Here is a 22,994-nt window from a genome sequence, read left to right on the forward strand (position 1 = left end):
AATGTGAACATTGTGCAGTTTCTGTTGAATGCCTCTGCTTGTACCCAGGAATCTTAGGAACTGTGCAGTCAGTTCTGTTTACCCGAGGGAGCTTTGGACTTGGGTTGCTCAAACAGCAGTTCCTCTTGCCATATGGAAACTGAGGAGTTTCAGAGTAGATTGAGAGCTGCAGTGGCGGGGAGAGGGGGTGAAGAGAGAAAACGAGAGAGAGAACAATTTACTGGATGAATGGATTTTGAGTCCTTTAGCATGTCTGTTGCTTTATATCTACTTCATCTGTACAGGATGATTATATCATTAAATGTCTGGGGTTTCCTTATATTGGTTTGTAAGAGTACTTTATAATTAATGTTAAAATACCTCCGAATCCCAGTGTGCTTAACCAGTCTTTCAGAGGTCTAGTTTGATCAAAACTAAGATTGTTCCATAACCATAGTTCTAGAATGAGGGTGCCCAACCTTTTTACCACTGAGTACATTTGGAATTTTGACACAGAGGGTGTCAACCACAAAATGGCTGCTGCCAGAGTCAGCACCAACCACAGAATCTCAGCAAGTTAAGTAATACATAACTGCAGTAGTAACTCTTCAACATTTCATTAAGAAAATATATATACATATCTCCTAATGTAAACATAGGCACACAAACAGGTTTCTATGCCAAAGGAACTTAATTAAAACCTTTTAAAAGTTGAAATCCTTGGAGCACCGACACAAGCCAGCTGCCAACGTCCATGCATTGCTATGGCAATATTTTGCTAATGCAATAAAGATATTTAATTTAATTTAATCTTCAACATTTCATGCAATAGATCTGTATAATACAATGTTTTTTAAAATGAACAAACTGTTTTGAAATATTTTCTTCAATACACATAGTTTACCTTAAGTTACACCATGAAGATTCCTGTACTGTGGAGGCAGCTGATTCCAAAGCAACATACTTAAAAGATCTACACAGTCGGTTGGATCTCCAGTGACCAGTGAGAAGCCCTGCTGGGCAGATTCCCCACCCACTTGGTGGGTGCCAAGAAAGGTGTCAGCAGGCGCCACATGTTCTAGAAAATGCAACCTGATCACAGAAACATTGCTGCCAGGGTACTTAGCTTAGACAAATTTGACATTAAATTGACTTTTCAGTTCTTTTATGTACAGATATCACATTATGAGAACATTTAAAATGCTCCAATGCCACTGTGTATTTCCAGCCCATTATGTACAGTTGTAATGCTTAAGTAGGGGATTATCTTTTTCTTTCAGCTACAATTGGGCTTCAACTAAATTTTGGCATTGAAAAACATGATTACATTTACATTTTAGAAAGGGGTAAGCTTGTACTGGAAAAGCAGATTCATCCTTGGGGCGTGGGGTGGCAGGAAGAGAGACTCCAGTATTTGGAGTGAAACTGACAAAGCAGATCAATCTGAATGACTGTAATTTGTCTCATGTTGATTTTATGTATACTATATGAAGAATGCTGCTTTTGATGTAGGAATTTGGCATGTATTTATACCTCAGGTTCAGACTCCTGTGATAGATACTGAAGTCTAAACTACCACTGTGGAAATCAGATGCCAATAAATGAGGCTTATGTAATTTAAAGTTGCACATTGTGCTATCATTGGTGGAAATGCGGGAATCTTTCAAGTTTCACACATTTTTCAGACTATGTGGTATTGAGTTAGCACATCTAATTAAAACAAATATGATGCTCTGAAAGCATAGCAATTGACTCAACATCATCTCTGTCTGAAACAGCTGCTATAAATGAACTATCAATTGATTTGGTAATATAAAATTATCAATATATCTATCCAAGGCTTTTTTTGAGCCAGAATGCAACAGAACAGTGTTCCAGCTGGGGCTGAAGGCAGCCACGAGCTCCCAGTTCACGGTCCGAAAAAAATTGTATTTCCTACTTAGGGAGCATGGCTACAATGCCAGGGAAACCTGCTTTTCAACGTGGGGGTTTCACAGTAGGTGGGGCTTGTTGTGGGATGATGTAGTGCTGGCAAGAAGCACATGTGTCTTGTCCCACTTCTTTGTGCTTTGCCTAACTTCAGGGCGCTGCAGAGTCAGTCAGTCTCTCTCCATTGGGTGGCTCTTCTCCACTGCTCCAGTTAAATTTGCTGTCCTGGCTGGAGGAGAGCAAACCAAGAGAAGGAAAGCCCATACTGAAGAGTCCCACAACCATATGCGGGAGACTAGCTCACCTGCTGGCTGCCCTTTCTCAGCTTGCTGCTGCCTTTCTTAAGTAGGGAATGCCAGACCAACCAATGGCAGAAGCCTGTGGCCAGACAGTGCCCAAGCTGCATGTGCACTAGGCACTTTGGCCTCAGCCTGGTGAATGCCCAGAAGTAATTTCATGGTAGGGGAGGAAGGAGAGAGCCGGAGAGCACCCAAGCCGTGTACGCACTGGCTCCTCCAGCCCCAGGCCAGTGGGTAGCCAGGAGTTCTTTAGGGGGTGGGAGGAAGGAAAGAACCAAAGAGTGCCCAAGCCACATGCTTATTGGGTGTTTTAGCCCAGCCCATTGGGTGACTGGGAGTTCTTTTGTGGGGGGGGGGGGGAGGAGAGAACCAGAGAGCACCCAAACACTGGGCACTCTGGTTTCGGCCCTGTGGATGGCTGGGAGTTCTTTTGTGTGGGGGGGGGGGGGAAGGAGAGAGCCAGAGAGCAGTCAAGCCACGCACGGACTGGCAACAGTGAATTTAAATTATGAACTATGTTTATGGATGTTCACACCACCAGTGGATGTGATCTTTGAGGCACATTTTTCTCCATCGCTGAATCTAAAGTGCAACCTATCTTTCATCTTTTAAGTAAATAGCTTATTTACATGCTGAAACTCCAACATTCTTAAATGTAAGGGCTTTTTTTGTTGAATATAAAATGTGCCCTTTATTCTTAATGAGATTATAATAATTTTTAGTTCAAGTTTATGGTCTGTTTTTGGCAAGAGAATAGCCTGCATATTCCTCAGCCCTAACATGGCTGAGATGTTTAAAAAAAGCAAATTATGCTATAGTTTAAATTTTTGTATTGTTATGTCTATGCCTATTATAGCTCTGTGTGATTGTTTCAAAGCAAGTAGTTAGGCTTATTACATTGGCTAGATATCTAGATAGTGGGGTGAGGGGAAGACTGTAAACTGTATGGGAATACCAGTTATAATATGCAATTAAAAATTGACAAACGAATGAAAGAATTCAGTTAACATAACTGGAGAAGTTGTGTTTTAGGATGTGTTATGAGAGCATAAACGGATTAAGATTCAAGATTAAGGTGTATATATTATATATATTTGGCAAAGATATAAATAACTGTTCACTGCTTTGCACATTCTTAAGTGCTTTATAAAATTTAAATTATTAATCTTAATTAAAAGGTGTCCTAGCAAAAGCCATTTTGTTCAGTACATTAGACAGAAGAAGCCTCGTGTTTACTAATTTAGGCCTGAGAAAGTAACTGCTATATGATTATGGAAGAATTCAAGGGAAAAAGTCAAGGGCATTTCAAGCAGGGAAGCTCTGGGAGACGTATCCATATTAAATTGACCAATTTTTCAACTTCTGACCAAAATGAACTAACTTAAGGGAATTACAAAATATATGAAATTGGCTTATTTGCCCTCACTCTGCTGAAGTGTCCCCTACCCATTAGTATGCTGTCACCAAGTACTAAAGGTTTGACAAACAATAAGACTTGCCAGTCTTTTCTAATCCCTTACTTTAAATGACATAATTACCATTTGATGCTTAATTGTCGTCATATGCTCAGGGGCTTCTGAGTGTTCCATTTCAGCAGCAGCCGCCCCATAAAAAAGTTTTATCTGGGTGGGGGGTACCAGTGAGAAGCAAGGAGGTACAGTTGGAATAGAAAATCAGCAACTCTCTGCCTGTGTGTGTATGGAAGCACTTCGTGTGCATATGCTTTCATGGTCCTCTGGATCCCTGGCTATTGTGCTCCCCCCCCCCCCAATAAAGCTGAAGAATCTGAAGATTATTTTTTGTAACTTAGATTTTAAATGTGACCCTTTGTTCTGTGTAGTGGGAACATAAATTTCAGTTGCTATTTCGGTTTATTTTAATGTTGAATAAAATTAATAAAGAGAAAGGAGCCGCAGTACAAATGTTCCTGAATTGTATATATGTTGCTTCATCTTAATTCTTTTTATCCAGATTTTAGTATATGTGCTGCCAGAGAAAGCACATTGCATCTTAATAGTATTGGCATTAATTATGGACTATGTGGGAACTTTTTAAAACTTGTCTTTTAATCTTCTGCATGCATCTCTAAGGTTTTGTCGAGTCTTAGGAGTGTAAAACAGGGAGATATGAGTATTCTGATGCAAACCTCTATCTCCCAAAGTGTTTGTATTGTCAATCTGATGTACACACAGTAAAGAAGGCAACATCTGAAGCTTTTAATGTGTGGTTACAGTGGAGAACCTTCAGTAGTATGTGTGATGATGCTGGACTTCATCTGGCCTTTTCTTTACTCCTTCCCATCTAGGGTTGCCATTGCCAGGTCTGACTCAAGAAATATCTGGGGACTTTGGGAGTGGAGCCAGGAGCAAGGGTGTAACAAGCATGATTGAACTCTGAAGGGAGTTTGGACAATCACATTTAAAGGGACCACACGCCTTTTAAATGCCTTCCCTCCGTTTGGAAATAATGGATAGGGGCACCTTCTTTTGGGGCTCATAGAATTGGACCCCCCAGTCCAGTATTTTTGAAAACTGTGTTTTGAGGAGAGGCACCAGATGTTTGGGTGAAAATTTGGTGCCTTTACCTCAAAAAACAGCCACCCCCCGAGCCCCAGATACCCACAAATCAATTCTCCATTATGCCCTATGGGAATCGCTTTCCATAGGGTATAATGGAGTGCCCAGCAGACATTTCTGGTAACCCTGATGCGGGGGAAGGGCCTCCAAACCAGGAGATACCTTGCCCCACAACTGGGGATTGGCAACCCTATTCCCACTTGTTCTTAATATGGCCTCTGTTAGGTAGTGGCATAGTCCCAACCATTGTAATAGCAGATGTTGTTGAGTTTATACAGGCCCAACCCCATGTGATGTGCAATTCTCATATCTTGAATTAGCTGTGCAAACCTTTTTAATCTGACTCTGCATCATTTTCTGAAAGACACTGTCCTTTTGACCCAAATTTGATTAAAAAGTACTCTCTATGAGAACATTTACTTGTGATAGCTTTTGACATTCTTGAATATTTGTACATTTCCTCTTCTTCCACAAAGTATGGCAAGAGAGGAGGTTCAGGTTCTGAAAGGCTGAAGGCATTCAGGCTGTTATGATATAATTCTGGTTTGAGTTACCTCAATGAATAAATATAGCAGAGAGATCTCAGGGGCTCTGGTTCAAGAGTTCCATAGAAGATTATCACATTTGTGATTTGAGTACACTGTAGATAAGAGTGATAAACAAGTTACTTGTCCTTAAAGCACTAATGTTCTTTTCTTAAACAAAACTTGCTCTAAATATTTAATATTCTTGCACGTGTATTCCTGATAGAAGGTGTGTCTTTGCAGTCAGTTGTGGGCCTTGTCATTTACCCTTCTATGTATGTCAATGTGTACTGTATATGTGCGTTTCTAGTTAAGCATCCTTGTTCTTTGTTTCTACAGATAAATAATTGTTACTGCTTTCATCATAATGAGCATACAGAAGTTAGCAATATTATAGATCTGAGGCACAAAGAATCCCTGGTTTGAGTTTTTTTAAATTTGCAAGTATACATTTGCTCTTAAAGTGACAGTTTGAAAAAACAGTACTCTTCATTTTGTGGGAAGTCTTGCAATACTACATAATATTAAAACGTTACCTTTTCATCATGTTGAAAGGTTGAACTTGCAGGAAGAAGCAAAACTCATTTTCCATTTGATGCGTCATTTCCCAGTTAGATGTGCCATACAGAAAACATAGATGAATATCGATTTATAAAATTTATGAAAAGGGGGGGAGCAATTATGAAGGTAGAATGCCAGCAGGAGGTTGGGGGCTCTCCAGTGTATTGCACTGAGTGCAACATGTAAAACTATCTGCCATCTGGACAGAAGGCATGGGTATGTGCACAGTGTGAGGAGTTCCTGGTTCTCAGGGAACAAGTTTGTGCCCTTGGCGCCAAGGTGGCTGACAGGGAAAAGCAGAACCAGTTGGTTAGGTACACAGATAAGACCCTCAGGGACTTCTTCGATGGTAGCCCCACAGTTGTCAGGACCATGAGGGCCAAGGGGAAACAGGTACCATGCTGAAGATAAGGGGAATGTTCCCTCAGAACAGATCCCTTCTACCGTTGGTTAGCAGGTATCCTTTTGCACCAAGGAACCATCCCTTGGGAGGGAGCGGGGCTTTTGGTATTTGATGATTTGATTCTTGGGTATGTAGATAGATGGGTTGTGAATCTGCATACTGACTGCAGGGTGACTTGCTTGCCTGGTACAAAGTTAGTGAACATTATGTGTAGTCTAGATAGGCTGATAGACAGTGCTGGGGAGGAACCAGAGGTTGTGGCACATGTTGGCATTAATGATGTGGGAAAGTATAGTTGTGTGGTCCTGGAGGAAAAAAATTAGGCTGCTACACAAGATGCTCAAGGCCAGGACCTCCTAGGTAGCCTTCTAAGAAGTGCTGCCTGTTCCTGGCACAGGGCTAGCTAGACAGGCACAAATTAGGAGTCTCAATGCGTAGATGAGATGATGGTTTAGGGAGGAAGGGTTCACGTTTGTTAGGCACTGGGATGCTTTTTAGAACAGGCAGGACCTGTACAAAAGAGATGGCCTCCTCTTGTCCCAAGGAGGAACCAGGCTGCTGGTGCTTAAAATCAAAAAGGTGGCAGAGCAGTTTTTAAACTAGATCCTGGGGAAAACCGACAGGAGATGAAATGTCTCTCTTTTGGGATGGCTCATGTCTAAAAGTTGGAGGGGTAGCTGTTACTGTTCCAGAGGGAAATGCATTAGGACTGGCTGCTGAGATGATGACAAAGCTGACAAGGTTTAGAGGCCACAGGAGGAAAGTTGCAGGCCTAACATGTCTGGGGAATTGCTGAAGTTTATATACAAATGCTAGAAGTGTCCAAGGTGCAGTGGAGGAGTTGGAATGCTTAGTGTCAGAGGAGAAGAACATTACAAAATTCAAGTCCAGTGGCACCTTTAAATCCAAAAAAAGTTTTATTCAAGATATAATTTGTGCGCACACGCACTTCTTGAGATACATTGAAATGGAAGCTACCAGTTCATTCATGCAGGTAGAGGGTGAGCATCAAATTAGTATAAACATAATGAACAGTGTTTAACAGATGGAAGGACCAAAGTGGAATAACAAGCTTGGTCTATATGGTCACCATTTGTTCAGATTTAATATCAGGGAAAAACATAGTGAAGGAAATAAATATCAAAATTGGAAATAGATTTTGATTTATCCTTTTTAATTGTGGAATGCTGAGAGTAATTAACTGAAGGGAGAACATAGACATTGTGGGCATTCCAGAAACTTGTTAGGGATGAGGATGATCAGTGAGATACACTGATTCTTGGGTATAAATTATATCTGAAGGATAGGGAAGGAAGGGTCAGAGGTGAAGTGGCTCTGTTATGTCCGAGAAGTATACACTCCAGTAAAACTGAGAATTGAAGGGAAATAGTTTCACTTACAGAAACCCTGTGGGTGGAAATAGTGGGCCCAAAAGGAAGCTTAACTCTGGAAGTTTATCATCCACCAGATCAAAGGTTAGAGAATGATTTTAAAAACAGAAAAATAATCAAGGAAAATATGAAATAATTGTGTCATAAGTGGTTTTTACTACCAATGCATTGACTGGGTCAATATGTGTTAAAGTCAGGAGAAAGAGATTGAGTTTCTACCTACTCTCAATGACTGTGCTATGGAGCAGATGCCTACAGAACTTACCAGGGGAGAGGCAATCCTGGATTCAGTCTTAAGTAACACCGAGGATCTGGTGAGAGATGTAAATGTGACAACACTGGTTGGGAACAGTGACTATAATGCTATTAAGTTTCACATTTATGTAAACAGGGAGTTGCTCCAAAAGACCCAACACAACCACATCTAACTTTAGAAGGGGTAACTTTGCTCAAATGAGGGGGCTGGTAAAGAAGAAGCTGGAAGGAATGGTAAGGAGTGGCAAATCACTTTGGGAAGCTGGAGACCATTTAAAACTACAATACTGGAAGCTCAGATACAATGCATACTGCAAGTTAGGAAAGGTACGAATAGGTATAAAGGCCTGCATCGTTAACTAGCAAAGTAACAGAGGTAGTAAAAGCAAACGAGGTTCAACATGAGCAAGTGTAAAGTAATGCATTTTGGAGCCCAAAATCCTAACTATAAATATATGTTGATGGGGTCTGAACTGGCAGTAACTGACCAGAAGAGATATCTTGGAGTCATCATAAATTAGCCTGCTTCGGCGGGGAGGGCAGGATATAAATCCAATAAACATAAATGGAAATAAATAAATTATATAAAACTCACTGAAGAGGTCATCTCAGCATATAATTGCAATAAAAAAAGACAAATGCAATGCTGGGGATTAGGAAGGGGACTGAAAACAAATTAGTCTGTATCATAATACCCCTGTATTAGGCTATGGATAATATAACCTTAATTTGGTAGATATTGAAATATGACTGCTGATCAAACAAATTGACCAACTGGTGCATTTTAGTGAAGCTCTTTCATGCCTAGTATAATTATTTCTGCTTATGAAAGAATAGCTTTTTGACAGCTTTCAGAGTGAGCAGCTTCTTTATGTTCCTCAAGGTTCTGTGGAGCAGCTAATAGGATGTCTCACAGTTCCAAAAATCCAGCATTGGTTCTATGGTTGCAGGAGTAATAACTTGGAAAATATGATGGCAAAAAGGATTCTACTTTTAAAGTTGTTACATCTATGGCATAACAAACATGGAGATGCTGTCCCTTTGTTTTCCTCACCAGAACATGTGAGAGAGTGTCAAGGAAGGAATTCAAGTAGCTGTGGAAGTGCCTTCCTAGCCTAGACCAGTGCTATTAAATCCAACATTTGGTTTCCAACAGCAATCCTGCTCAGAAGCAGGGCATGAGGGCAACATATCCTTTTTGACTCAGAACTTGCCATGACTGACACTGGGTTTTGGGCGCTGGGTGACACAGAATGTTGGACTGGATGGGCCACTGGCCTGATGCACCATGGCTACTAATCATTTCAGTGTGACCTTTAATGCGGCTGTGGATTTATAGTGCCTTTGTCAACATTGCTTCCAGTTCTACTAACTTTTCTTGAACTCTTACCAGTAGCTTTATTTTTTACCAGTAAAAATATTAACTTTGTGACAAAGATAGTTTAAGATGTAGGATTAAAGTGATGTATCTTTCTTCATACATATCAAACATTTCAATATATTTAAAATGGAAAAAATAACAAGTTGAACATTTATTGCAATTTTTGAAATGTTTTAAGCCAATACCAAGAATGTGTCTGATTCCTCTACCGCTTTTGACATACAGTTCTTCATTTTAGAATGAAAAGAAAGGAACTCGTGATGGCCAGAGAAATTTGGAAGCTACTTAATATGGCAGTCTTTTTGTCCTAGAAGTTATCTTCCTCAGTGGAAGGAGGACAAGCAGATATTCCATTGTTTTCTGTGAAGAACTGCCTGAATGACCTGCTGTTCTTTACTTTTAGTTAAGAAATCCAGGATGTAGACCATACTGAGGAAGAAGAAATCTCTTTCCATTTAGAAAATCATGAAGCTATCAACATAGTTTAGGGGAACATAGTAATATTTTGTTCCATGTGAAAAAAATAAGGGATTAGCATAGGGCAGACTGTGCTCACTTGTTCTCTCACAAGTCCTATATGTGGTTCTTATGAAAGCCCTGAAGTTTATTCTCTCCAAAGGAAAGGGGGGGGGCATTGAATAATGGATCTCACCGTTAGTATGAGAGTTATGCTTGAAATAACAAAAGCCACCAGTCTTACAAAATAGATCTGGTTTACATGGCTATGATGTGTTTGTTTTTTTCTGCACATATCTGAATTCTGTGCCTTAGTGAGGTGTTAATCTTTGTGGGTTAATAAGTATATAAATTGTGGCACAGTTACAGTTGCTATGGGAACCACAACTTTGATTGCCTGACTTTAGTGTAGAATCCCCAGTGTATTGTTGCAGTAGTGCTTCTGCATTTACTATCATAACAAGAGAAAAATGAAGTTAGCAAGAGCATGAACAAATACCCCTGTGACTCTTGGAATGTGCTGCTCACTTGCCACCGAAGGGCTTATTATTATTCATAGTGAAAGTATCTCATAAAGGCTTTATTCTGTGCTTGTAAAAATACTTCAGTTGAATCAAATAATGATCATGTACAAATTCAAAATGGGCTTTCTGGTTCTCTTCCTCTGAATAGCTCTGTTTTCTATCTACTTAAAACTAGAACCGAGAGTTCAAAAGTCAAAATTTGCAGAACGTGTCATTCTGTATATTTAGTTTTGTTTTTTCAAATTCCTTGAACTACAAATAATGTGAAAGTTGTAGATCTTTCAGACATCCATATTGCAACATCTCTTCTTCCCGGTCCAAAAGTCTAGCAACTTTGTCCCATATGCTTAGATTTTAATTCTTCAAAGACACCAACAATATGTCACCACATGAACTCTTGTGGATCATATAGGATTACAAGATATTAAGAATTCCTCATGATTAGCAATATAAGTAAAGGGAAACTTTAAAACAGAATCACTATTTCACTTCAAAGATTTGCTGTCAGCCAGCTAGTGTTTTGTGCAGAGCTACCATCTACCTACTTTGACTGTGAAATGCTAGAAAAAGCAAATGTCCATCTTGGTAGTGTGGCAAATAACAGTTTCAAATGGTATTCTTTTGCTTCACACTTATTCTTCCATGCTCATTACAAGTGAAATTAAAATCTTTGAGTGAAGGAAGGATGAAAGCAGTATGATGATCTTGCCTTGCGAAGGGAAGGTATGAAAGAGAGGTCAAGAGAATTGCTGACTTCCCGCTTCACTAAATGAAGGAATTTTTTCCCGAGAGTCTGAAAATTGCAGATATCCCTTGCACAAGGATCAAATGTTTGCATTTGGGATTCTGCTTTCTCAAGTGTGAAGGTGGAAAGCGTATATTCACCCTTACTCTTAGAAATGCTAGACTTTGCCCTTAGTTTTCTGTTAGTGACACTGCTGATCCTGATTTAGCCACTATATCAGCCTTAGTAAAATAGTGCCCCTGTGATTTTGTTTGGAAGTGCTTGGCTATCTGGGTGAATAGCAATAAATGTTGCTACCATCAAGAATAATATGATACCAACTTCTTATCCCACCACACCACTGGTTGCTAGGCTTTATAAAATATGATGTGAGACTCTCCTCATTTGGAGACCAATATGTTCCAGAGGATCAAATTTTTCAAAGTACCTTTTTGAACTTCTCTGTTTATTCTCAATAAAATAGTCCATAAAGCACAACAGCTTGTTGTACTTAGGCTAATGCAGACGTTCAGTAACAAAATATGCAAATAAACATGATTCAGAATAAAGTTTTCATAATAAAAGAAACTGGTACATTTCACAAGTTACTTAAAATACCAGTATCTTAAGATACATTGTTCCAAGTAGTACAAAATCAAGTCTCTACCTGACTTTTGGGGAAGGTCTCCACAGCTTTCTTTACTTCCACAAGAATGTCCATAATCCTTAATCTTAGGTGCTTCATTTTTAAATTTAGTAACATAGATTCAGGATGGAGACAGTGGGTTGAATCCAGCAATCCATGGGCATATGGATAATGGATCTTTCCCTTATTGCCCTCTTCCCAGCAGAGGGGAACATTTGTACAAGAACTTATCCCTGAACTTTGTGTGTGTTTGGTATGCATGCACTTGCTGGAATATTTTTTTTGGGGGGGTGTACCCATTAATTCCTCCTCACATTTTCTTGGGTGCTTAAGAAAAACCTTGTCTAATTATTCATTTGGGGACAGTAATAACAGCAGACATATAAATATACTGAGACACATAGGACACAGGAAGAGTATGATCTGAGGGTTGGTGGTTCATATCTTGTCCTTGCCACAGATTTACCAAGTGGTGTCAGAATAAGCCATTTTCTCTCAGTCCCCCATCTGTAACTGGGGATAATACTGGCCTGACTTACAAAACTGTTGTAAATGTATGATAATATTATCTGGACACTGAAAGTGCTGTACAACTGCAAGTATTAACTGTGCTTAAGGAAGAATTTCTCAGACGTGGGATTGAAGCGTTCACAGAAGTTACTAAACTGAATGAAACAGAAAGAGGAGATATGGTGTAACTCAGCCTTCTGTCCTGGGTCAAGTGCCATCAACTATAATATGCATGATTTGGTGGGGTGAGTGGGTGATGAATTGTCAATATTGTGCCACTTCATTTCATAAAAATGTTTATAGAACTTAAATAAACAGTAGATTAAATGATGCAGAATTTATAGACACTAGAATCAAGCGGACAGTGAAGGATATTTCCAAGTTGCTTTTATTTTGCATCTGAGGTAGTAAGTTCCAATGGAACATATTCCAATAATAGGTCAATCAATCAAAAGCCTTTATTGGCATATATCAGATTATAAACAACAAATAAACAGCTACAGAAATAATAAAACAGTCATATGCAGCTATACATTGGACAATTGATCCTTGATTACCAGACTCAAGGATAAAGCAACCCTTTCTGTTATTTCAGATGACAAATCATTCAGAAGATGGCAAACCTTTACAACATCTGAGCAGCCTGTCATATTGAACAGAATTGGATCTAGAAACCTAGGGCGTATAGTATCATATAGGGGACAATAAAGAAGAATATGGGACAATGAGTCAACTTGTTTTAAATTACATATACATAGTCTTAATGGAAGTGGGATTTTTTAATATCTACCATAGGTAACTGATGATGGGATTGTATTGCATCTAGCAAGGGTAAATGCTCTACGCAATTTTGGAACATGGAGAGTTGGTAAATAAGAAGGCAGATGACCAATAGTTGGGGAAATTCCAAAATTCAGAGGGAAGCAAGATTTGTTCACAGCACTAGTTCATTAGTTTTTGTAATTCATTATCTAAAATTCTGCGTTTTGTTACATAGTATGCATTTGTAAGAGGAAGCATGTAAAGAGAATCCATAGACAAACCTAAGGTGATTATTTTCCTCTCTATGCAGGAAATCCATTTGCACAAGGAGGATTCAGACAGCAATCCTATATAAATAACTCCCAAAGTTGGCAGAATAGTGCACACGTAGCCAATATTTGATTGATATAAGCCATGCTCTGGTTTCTAACATATTAAGGCCTGTTTCTAGACAAAGAGTGGCATATGAGACACAGCATGGTAGGCCCATAATTTTCCTAGCAAATTTGGACTGAACTCTTTCGATATCAGACCCAAAGGCACTAATCCGAGTTGGAATACCATAACTGCGGGATTACGTTGGCTTTATAGATTTTTAAAGCCGCTGGAACAAACTGGTTGCCTCTGTTAAAGAAAAACCGGGAAATGACTGATGCAGTAATGGCTGCTAAGTTAACTGCAGATTTATGGTGACATGACCAGGACATATTGTAACTAAAATGGAGTCATAGGTATTTAGAATTCCTGACCTGTTCTATTTCTTTCCCATCGAATAGCCATTTGTGGATTTTACAAGACTTAGCAAAAACCAGAATCTTAGATTATTCGTAATTCAGATGCAATTTGTTTTCTTGAAAAAACCAGACATCTATTCAAGGCGTATAGTATCGTTTAAGCCCAACCCTCGTACGAGAAAGGAGTACTGTGTCATCTGAGTATAGCAAGATGGGTATGCGCGTAGAGCCCAGTTTTGGGGGATGGCAGTCTACTTCTGTTAGTACAGGAGCCAAATCATTGAGAAATAGATTGAATAAAAAAGGAGCAAATATGCATCCTTGTTTAATTCCTTTATTGAAGGGAATTTTAGGTGTCAGTTCCCAAGTAGTTGAAGTTTTGATTTGGCAAGTGGTGGAGGAATATAGAGTTATGATTAGTTTGAGAAGTCTCTTATCAATGCCCAGTTGATGGAGTTTAATCCATAGTCGCTCTCTATCTACAAAGTTGAATGCCCCTTTAAGGTTCAAAAAAGCTGCATAAAGTTTGGAATTCCTAGGGGTAGTATATTTGTCAGCCAGATATGCTTGAGTGATACAATGATTTACTAAACCCAATTTGTTCAGGACCTAAGACTCTTTGCTGGAACATCCAAGAAGTTAATTTAGTTAATAGATGCTTGGCGTATATTTTGCCTATAATGGAAAGAAGGCTGATTGGCCTGTAATTAGAAGGATTTGTACAGTCACTTTTCTTGTAGATCAGGACTACAATTGCATTTCGCAAAGCATCAGGAATAAGGCCCGGTTGATTAATCATGGTAAAAAGGGAAGCAAGAGGGACAGACCACTGTTTCTGGATCTAACTTTAAGAGCTCTGGGGGAATCAAATCAGGACCGGGAGCTTTCCCAGTTTTCAGTTGGTTTATTAATTCTGTTACTCCGTCTGGTGTCACGGGTGGCCAAGCTGGTAAGTCCTTATCATAAAAATCACATGGCTTAATGGTACAATCTTGGTTTTGCTGAAACAAGTCAGAGAAATATTGAAACCAGGCACGATGGAATCACAGACTTGGGGAGAGGCCCCACACATTTAGACCCTGAGTTTATAGCCCAGAACTTCTTAGAATTGTTTCGAATAGTGGCTTGGTATAGTTGATCCCACTGCAAATACTCTAATTTTTTCCTTGTCATGCTCTCCCTTAGCTGTTTTTTTACCTGGAAGTACTCTAAAAGAGAAGAGGGGTTGTTAGAGATTTGAAATTGGCTATAGATATTATGCAGTTGAGTTTTTAATACTCTGCAGTCTTCAGTGAACCAAGAGTTGATGCCCCTAATTATGGTAATAAACTATGGATATTAAGATCTTGATACTCAAAGAAGAAACTAGTTTGGGGATGTTTCATAAACTGATGATTTGAAGGAAGATGTTGATAATCTGCTGTTTCTGTTCATCAAGCTATTAATCTGGTAACTAGGGATGAGCATAGAACACAAAAATGGTGGTTCATTTCATGGTTCATTGGATTGCCTGAATTGGTGGTTCGTTTCATGTTTTTCCCAATTTCCTGAAGAATTTGCGGTTTGTTCAATTGGCTTGTTGTGTATATACTTTGCAGTTATTAAAATCTGGTATAATACTTTTCATTCTAAAATGCTGTCATTTAAGATGGCCCTGCTGATTCTGCTGTTACAAATGGAAACATCACCACTCCTGTTGCAGCTCTGAATGATGACCTGGATATATTTGGCCCAATGATCTCTAATCCCTTGCCAGCCTCTTCTGTACCTCCTTCGCAGGTAAGCAGAAAAACTACTACTTAAAAGCAACCCTAGTCTTCCTCAGTGGTCTTCCATATAAATACTAACCATGGCTGACCCTGCTGAATTTACAACCTCAGATGAAATCAAGCTGATCTGGGCTATTCAGAATTATATTGTAAATATTTAGGCAGGAATTTGTTGTCTTTCTTTTGGTGGTGCTTCATTTGAGCACCATAGAAATCTTACTCTTCTCATGCTTGAAGAATAGAATGCTAATAGTTTATGAAATGTTAATACCTGATCATCACTTGGTATCTGCAACATCAAGAAATCAGTGGCATTTTAACAACTCTTTCACATCACCTTGCATCACTGCACAGTTTTTAGTGGAGGCAGTTCAGCTGTAGTTTTACCTATGATGGGAACAGCAGTTTCCCAATAGCAGAAAGTAGTCCTAACATCTGCAATTAATAGCCTACCCAATAATGAATAACTTGTAGTTAAAGGAAATCTTTCAAGATTGCTGATATTGTTAAAAGAAAATGGCAAAGTAATGGAGAGAGTCAATGTAGATCCTCAAAAAGGGGGTGTTGAGAACAGATCTGAAGAAGTGAAAATGCACAGGATTGGGCTGTTGTTAGTCTGGTTTTCTAATGGAAATGGTAGGGATAGCAATGTGTTCTATCTTATTTTACGTTACTTATTTGCAGGATTCATGGGCAACGTGTATATTTCAGTCTGTGTTCTCCAGCTGTAAACTAGAACGTTATGCTTCAGGATGTTAATTCAAGCTGCTATTCCTTTAAAATTGCAAATAAACAAAAATTGTTGTGGATTTAGTGCTTAATCACTGCCACACAGCTTCAATGGTGCTGTCTGTGGCTGAACTTTTGAAGCCGGTCATCTTTTTGACTTTGAATTAGGAGATCTATAGTAAGTAGAGTTGCTCTTGTACATTCTAGTCATCCTGGGTAATTGGTTCCACCTGTTAGGACATCATTTTGTGTCCAGCCGCAGTCAAACCATATAGATAAAAAAAAAGATCCTACAAACTGCAGGTATGCTCACCCCACTTCACATAATTTCAGTAAGAACAAGAACCCAGACAAGAATGAGGTAACGCTGGCTAGGAAGCTTGCAGTCCTAAACAACAGCATTGGTGCACATTTCTAATGGTGCTCAGTTGACCTTTACTGACTCTGTTGAGAGCCTAGGAGTTATACTGGACTTAGCATTGCTACCGGAGAAGCAAGTTAATGCTGCATCATAATAGACTGATGCAGAAAAATGCACCGTATTTATACTAATGTAATGTTTTTAAGACTCTGAGGAAGGCTGTCAATGATAGGACGTTTTGGAGGCCATTCATAGGGTTGCTATAAGTCAGAAGTGACTTAACAGCACTTCACACACACAATTGTGCATGGTTTTAACATGTCATGTTTAATACATATGCCTTGTCCAGGCTGCAGCTTTGTTTTCAGATTCTGCAATCCTTGTCCTATTCATAGCTGTTAAGATATATCATCCTGTTGATTTGTTATTGGCCTTAAATCTCAGTGAGTTATAACTAATGTAAAGAAATTCTTCAGATTAGTGTGCATGCACAAAAAAAGCATATGCCTTGAATAAAACCTTGTTGGTCTTGAAAGGTGCCACTGGACTAAAACTTTGTTCTTCTGCTTCAGACCAACACAGCTACTCACCTAAATCTACTTCAACATAGTTTAACTGCCAGTCTGTAAATGCACGTAAACTTTTAAATTCTATTTTATACTGACTTGTGTCTGGTTCAGAATTGCTTGAGGTACATTCTTTCACTTAAGCAGGGCTTTGCTTATATATTTATATATACAAACACACATGCAACACAATACCAAACCATGGTTTGACTATTAGGAAGGAGCTTGGTGGAATCCTGAGGATTGCATATTCCTTATTCATGCCCTTGCAGAGCTAGGAAATTAAATGCTTTTGTTGTTCCATCGGAATCTCTGCACTCCTTAGGAGAATTTCAGTCATGGTTTGTGATTCAATCAAAACAAACTATTGCTGTGAAAATATTTCTTTTCCTAGCCAGGGTATGTGGGTGTATTTCTGTTATGTATAAAGCATGTCATTGTGAATGGAGAAGAATTAACTACAGTACTTAAACGGCTTGATATCATTTCTATTATATCCATTCATCGCTAGTGGTTAATTTTATAAAACAATTTTATAAACTTTTTGAGATAAATCAGTTCACTACCTATTGGAGGAAAAAAGGTTTGATGCAGTTAAATTATGTGTTAATATACTTTAAAAAAAATTACCATAGATATATTATAGTTTGTGGAAAAATGTTTTCCTTCATGCTCTGTTGACTTCATAAAAATGTAAGAATTTCTGGCTTCTAAGGGTGCAGTTTTTCCTGACAAAAACTACTGAACCATTCAGCTTGTGAATTTGTACAATGTCGCTGTACCTGGGGCAATAGATTCCTGTGTGTTTTGAAAACACATCTGAAGCCTTTGAGAATCCAAACTTTACTTTAGATGTTTGCATAAAATATTTTTTAGCTAATTAATACTTATTGTATTAGATAATTCTGATTTTTTTATTTACTAAATGAGGGCTTTTTTAAAAAAAAATTGTGTTCTATTTTGTGAAAAGTATAATCTAGCTAGCTCTTCAAAGTTACTTCATGTTTGTGTATGCTTTCTTAGAAATGAATCCAGCTGTTTTTATTGTCTCAGTTACTGATGTGTGTCCAGGTTGATTCATGCAAGAAACCTATTCGTTGCTAATATAGAAAGGAAAGTCAGGCACTTCAAGTGGTAAAATGTTTTTAGAAATAAAGCTTGGTCTCTCACAACAGAGATTTCCCTTCATCCCTAAATTGTTGTCAGCAGTTGAAAAGGAATTTTATATGCAGGTTTCTTTAGCCTTGCATGATGACTTTGGTAGACATTTTTCTAAGATTCACAGCATGAGCCATAAATCCTGCTGCAGAAAGTGCATACCACCTCATCTAGAGACAGACACATACAGAGGGCTAAGCTAGGTGACCTATCATCAAACGGCGCAAATTCATTTCACTCTTTAAGCTGTTCAAGTTTCATGGAAGTAGCAATTGATGGAACTGTCCATCATTTGCTTTGCTTTTGAGAATCAGCAAATTGTGTGTTGGATCCTCTGGAAGGTGGTTTCCACTGTAATGCAGTCTCCAAGGAGAGTATTTGAAAAAGGTAACAAGGAGACAAGGAAATCATAGACGAAAATGCCACTCAAAATCTGCGAGTGCTGTGGAGAAGATGAAACCTTTTAGGCAGGAATCCTATTTGAATCTCACTACGTAGAAAGCTAACTGCAGGGACACAGTCCTACTTTTTGCTCCATGCTTAGGAAGGTAATAGCTCTCAAGTTCCTTGAGAAATATAGGTACCTGTTACTTAGCCTGACCTATTCAATTTCTCTAACTCTTTGAATAGTTGGATTGGACTCCCCAGTGAGTTGTGGAAGAAATATTTTTACTGGGAGGGGGGGGGGATGACAAGAAAGATGCATGAATAACATTTAAAATAAATCCTGAAAAAAGCCATACTTTTATGATTTCTTTGTAACCCTTTATTTTAAAAGAATGACTGACAAGAAGTAATTGATTTTTTCAAAGTTTATTTGTAAAGTTTGGCAAATTCTGAAAATCAGCTGGTATGTTGCATACCATAGATCCACCATGTTTTTTCATACACTCTCTTTACCAACAGTAGAAAAAGTCATGTTGTAAAAGACACCATCTTTCAGTGTTCTGGGAGTTTCTAGTTCCTATCTAGGGACATCTCTACAACTTACACAATAAATTTACTGTGTCCACTGGTGTTACACTAATATTTCTTGCAGCAAGCTCATAAAACATGGAAAACATAGATATATACATGCATTTCTTACAACACCGGTGTACAACTGTGGCTCAACCACTGTTCCCATGTGTATGCATACACACTCCACACTTTACATGTTTGAACATAAGAAAAGCCATGTTGGATCAGGCCAATGGCCCATCCAGTCCAACACTCTGTGTCACACAGTGGCCAAATATATATATTTATCTAACCCCCTCTTGAAGCTGGCTATGCTTGTAGCTGCCACCATCTCCTGTGGCAGTTTGCTGTGGGATCAACTATGTGGAGACATGTTTTTGCATAGTGTGGAACTGTTTTGATTTTGCTTCACAGAATAAGCTTCCTCATAATTTTAGTAATATATCATTGCAATTTATGAAGCCTGTAAGGAAAACATTAAGAAATGAATAATAATGTGTTCTTTGTATGTATGCACTGAAATTCCTCTGTGTCTGTATATTTGTAACACATCTGTTATTCCTGTATAGCTTTCAGATTCTTATGACCCTTGAAATTGGCACGTTTAGTACTAATTTTGTAACTAAACAGGGTTTTGTTCAATTTAAGATTGAAATGTACATTGGCTAGCATTTCTTCTAGTGTAATTTCTTTCAGCAGTCTTCTTTTGACCTTTATTTCCCAGAGTGCTTCCACTAACCCTGCAGCTGCCACTTTGTCTGCTGCATCGGGGGACCTTGATCTGTTCACTGAACAAACAAAATCCGAAGAGTCAGCAAAGAAACTGCTCTCCAAAGACTCCATCTTGTCACTGTATGGCACAGGGACCATGCCCCAGCAAAATGCTCCAGGTAATTACTTTCCAAATCTGCTTTCAGAGCAACTCAATTGAAAGCAGTGGTAAGAATTCAACAGGTGGGAATTTCCTTCAAAAAGCATGTACTCATGTTAATTTCCTGTTTCTACACAGGTTAAAATAAAACTTAAGCATGAAGAACAAAACATGATTTTTTAAAGTTGAGAGTGGTTGTTTTCCTTTAATGCTACATTTCTTCGATGTACAAAGACAGGGAGACTCTTAAAATCCCCCTGAACATGCAGTCTTATTCATGGACTGCAGAGCTGCCCCTCCCTATCATTACTGCTGGGCAAAAGAATATTCCCTAAATTGCCAAGGCTGCATAAAGAGCCCTCCCTTTCTTGCTGCTGCACAGTGCAAACAAGTAGCATTATATGGGATGCTAGGCGAGTGTCCCCAATTGCCTAGGAAACTGCGCAGCAGCATTTCTTTCCTCCAGAAGGCAGCAAATCTTCACAAACCAGGCAAGTGTCAGGGGAAGGGCAAAGGGTGGAACAGTGTCTATCATTTATTTTATTCATGCATACCCCACAATTTCCCCCCATGCCTTACATTATTCTTCTCTCCTCCGTTTCATCCTCACAACCCTGTGGGGTAGGTTAGGTTGAGAGAATGTAACTGGCCAAAGTTCCCCCAGCAAGCTTTCAGGGCATGAGAGAGTCTCCCAGATGAAAATCCAACATTCTTAAGCAATATACTACACTGGTTCTCATCTCAATCTGGGCAAGGTGATACCATCCTATGCATCATTTTTTAAAACATCAGATATGTCCTTTATTCATGGATACAAAAATATTTGCACATAGAACTAACAGGACCTTTCTGGAGCCAGGCTGGAGAAAGGAGAGATGGATACTGGAGTACAACCATAAGAGAAGGTCCTAGTCTTGTTGGTCCATTTAAGCTGTTTTTTACCATTCCATTTCACACGTCTTTCTTTTAGGGAGTGTTTAATTGAGAAATGCCACACAGGTCAACCCTACTTGGAGATTATAGAGGGTAATTTCAGAGTCTCTCCTCCAGTGAGTAGTTGCTGGCTGTAAAGGGAAAGTATTCTGCATATACTCATATCTGCTCTTAGGTATTACTGTTGCATATCTTACTATCAGAAGATGTTCTAGAGCTGCAGTATGAGAATCTCTGATTTGAGTTAAGGCCTTGCTTCCAGGGAAGGCTGTTGACAAAAAGGGATAAAGAAGGCAACTGTAAAAAGAAAAATGATATGTAAAAATGCAGAAACAAAAGTGAGGGTGAAGTACAAACCAGACAAAATAGGAAAGTGTAAGGAATGGAAGCAGCACAGCAAGTGGGGAAAAAACATGAAGAATCCAACAGAAGAATGGATGCTAAAGAACTTGGCTTTGCTTGGCACTGATATCATCTAGCTAACACTTCTCCTATTAGCTATATACTCCCCACAGAGCAAATGTAACAGAATTTCAATATCTAACTCCAGTACTGGAGAAACAGGAGGAAAGGTAACTGTTCAAAAGCTAAACTAGAAACCACAATAAATTCTAGCAACTCTATCAAGATAATTTGCAGCCCACCAGTAGCCTGCCTGAAGCAGTTATTTCCTGCTCTAGGTGGTCTGAGGTCACCTCTGATAACAGCCCAAGCTTGTCTGTAGCAGATGCAGCTAATCAGATAAAGCAACTAACCCTTCCCACCCCTCATTCCTGTTAGGTCACTACTGCCTCAGTGTGAGAATGCTGTATCTAAGCCAAGCAGGACTGAGAGGACCATGTGGCTGACAGAAGAGGAAGAAGAACTAGCAGTCATGTCTGGTGGAATGAATATCTTATCCTCATCAGCACCCTAAAAGACAGTCACATTTTTAAAAGCAACACAGGGATTTTGTACCCTTGTGCTAACTTTTGTTAAAATTTATATGGCTTATAAAGTTAGTTGCAAACTTTCATGAACATGGCAATTAGAAAGCAAGACCTGCAGGATATCTCCTCATTCCCAGCTCACATAAAACCTGCTCGCATGTTACCAAGCATGCATGAATGTTTGTAAAAGAGCACCAATGTGCATTCACTTTGCAGATATAACAGGGGGACTTGTACCTGGACAAATGCATGATTTTAACCACATTCAGCTGTACATGCACGGAATGTAACATGATAATTATTCAGTGCATATAAAATGGCAAAACTGATTGTACGTGCATTCATTGTAATTTTTGAACAGGATTACTATCTGGCTTTTTTTGCCATATGGAACTGAAGTTGTGTGTGGGTAAAACATCTTTGCAAAATTATCTTAGAGAATTTAAGCTGTTCCTTACATAATAAAATTCACTGTCTTTTTTGTTCTTTTCCTCTATCCAATACAGGGGTCTTCATGGGACCACAGTCTATGCCCTTCACTGCACCACCATCAACTCATTTTCAAGGCTTTCCAGCCATGGGAGTACCTGTGCCTGCAGCCCCTGGAATGATGGGAAACATGATGGGACAGTCAGTGCCTGTCATAGGACAAAACACAGGAATGTTGGTGGGCATGGGAATGCCCAATGGCTTTTCTGTGGCTGCACAAAGTGCTGGTTTGGGACTTCCTCAAAACGTTGTTGGCCCCCAAGGAACAACAGTGGGACAAGTAGCCTCACCCCAGAATAAATATGGTATGCAGCAAAATCAGCAAGCTCAGTGGAACCTCGCTCAGGTAGAAATGTTTTTCTTTCTTTTTTTGTAGGGTGTGGGAAGAAGACCCATTTCCTGTTAAGGTTACATTCCAGATGCAAGTATCAAAGAATACTAGAAGTTTTGGTCCTTCTATATTGGTCACATTTGGATTTGCTTCTGCATTCCAGAACAGTTACCAGTTGAGAAAGTGACACATCAGGTCCACAGAACAAAATCTGAGTCCAGTGCATGCATATGAGAGCTTATAT

General features: G+C 39.1%; 1 protein-coding gene across 2 annotated transcripts in view; it reads left to right on the forward strand.

Moving 5' to 3' along the window:
• SMAP1 (small ArfGAP 1) overlaps window positions 1-22,994 on the forward strand; it is a 114,501-nt gene that overhangs the window by 86,226 nt on the left and 5,281 nt on the right. For both annotated transcript variants that reach the window (XM_060235596.1, XM_060235606.1), the window contains 3 exons: window positions 15,303-15,433; window positions 19,922-20,087; window positions 22,437-22,765. In XM_060235596.1, coding sequence (XP_060091579.1) covers window positions 15,303-15,433; window positions 19,922-20,087; window positions 22,437-22,765 — 626 coding nt within the window. The remainder of the gene's footprint in view (window positions 1-15,302; window positions 15,434-19,921; window positions 20,088-22,436; window positions 22,766-22,994) is intronic.

This window comes from Heteronotia binoei, chromosome 1 (genome assembly GCF_032191835.1).
Source record: "Heteronotia binoei isolate CCM8104 ecotype False Entrance Well chromosome 1, APGP_CSIRO_Hbin_v1, whole genome shotgun sequence".
NCBI lineage: Eukaryota > Metazoa > Chordata > Lepidosauria > Squamata > Gekkonidae > Heteronotia > Heteronotia binoei.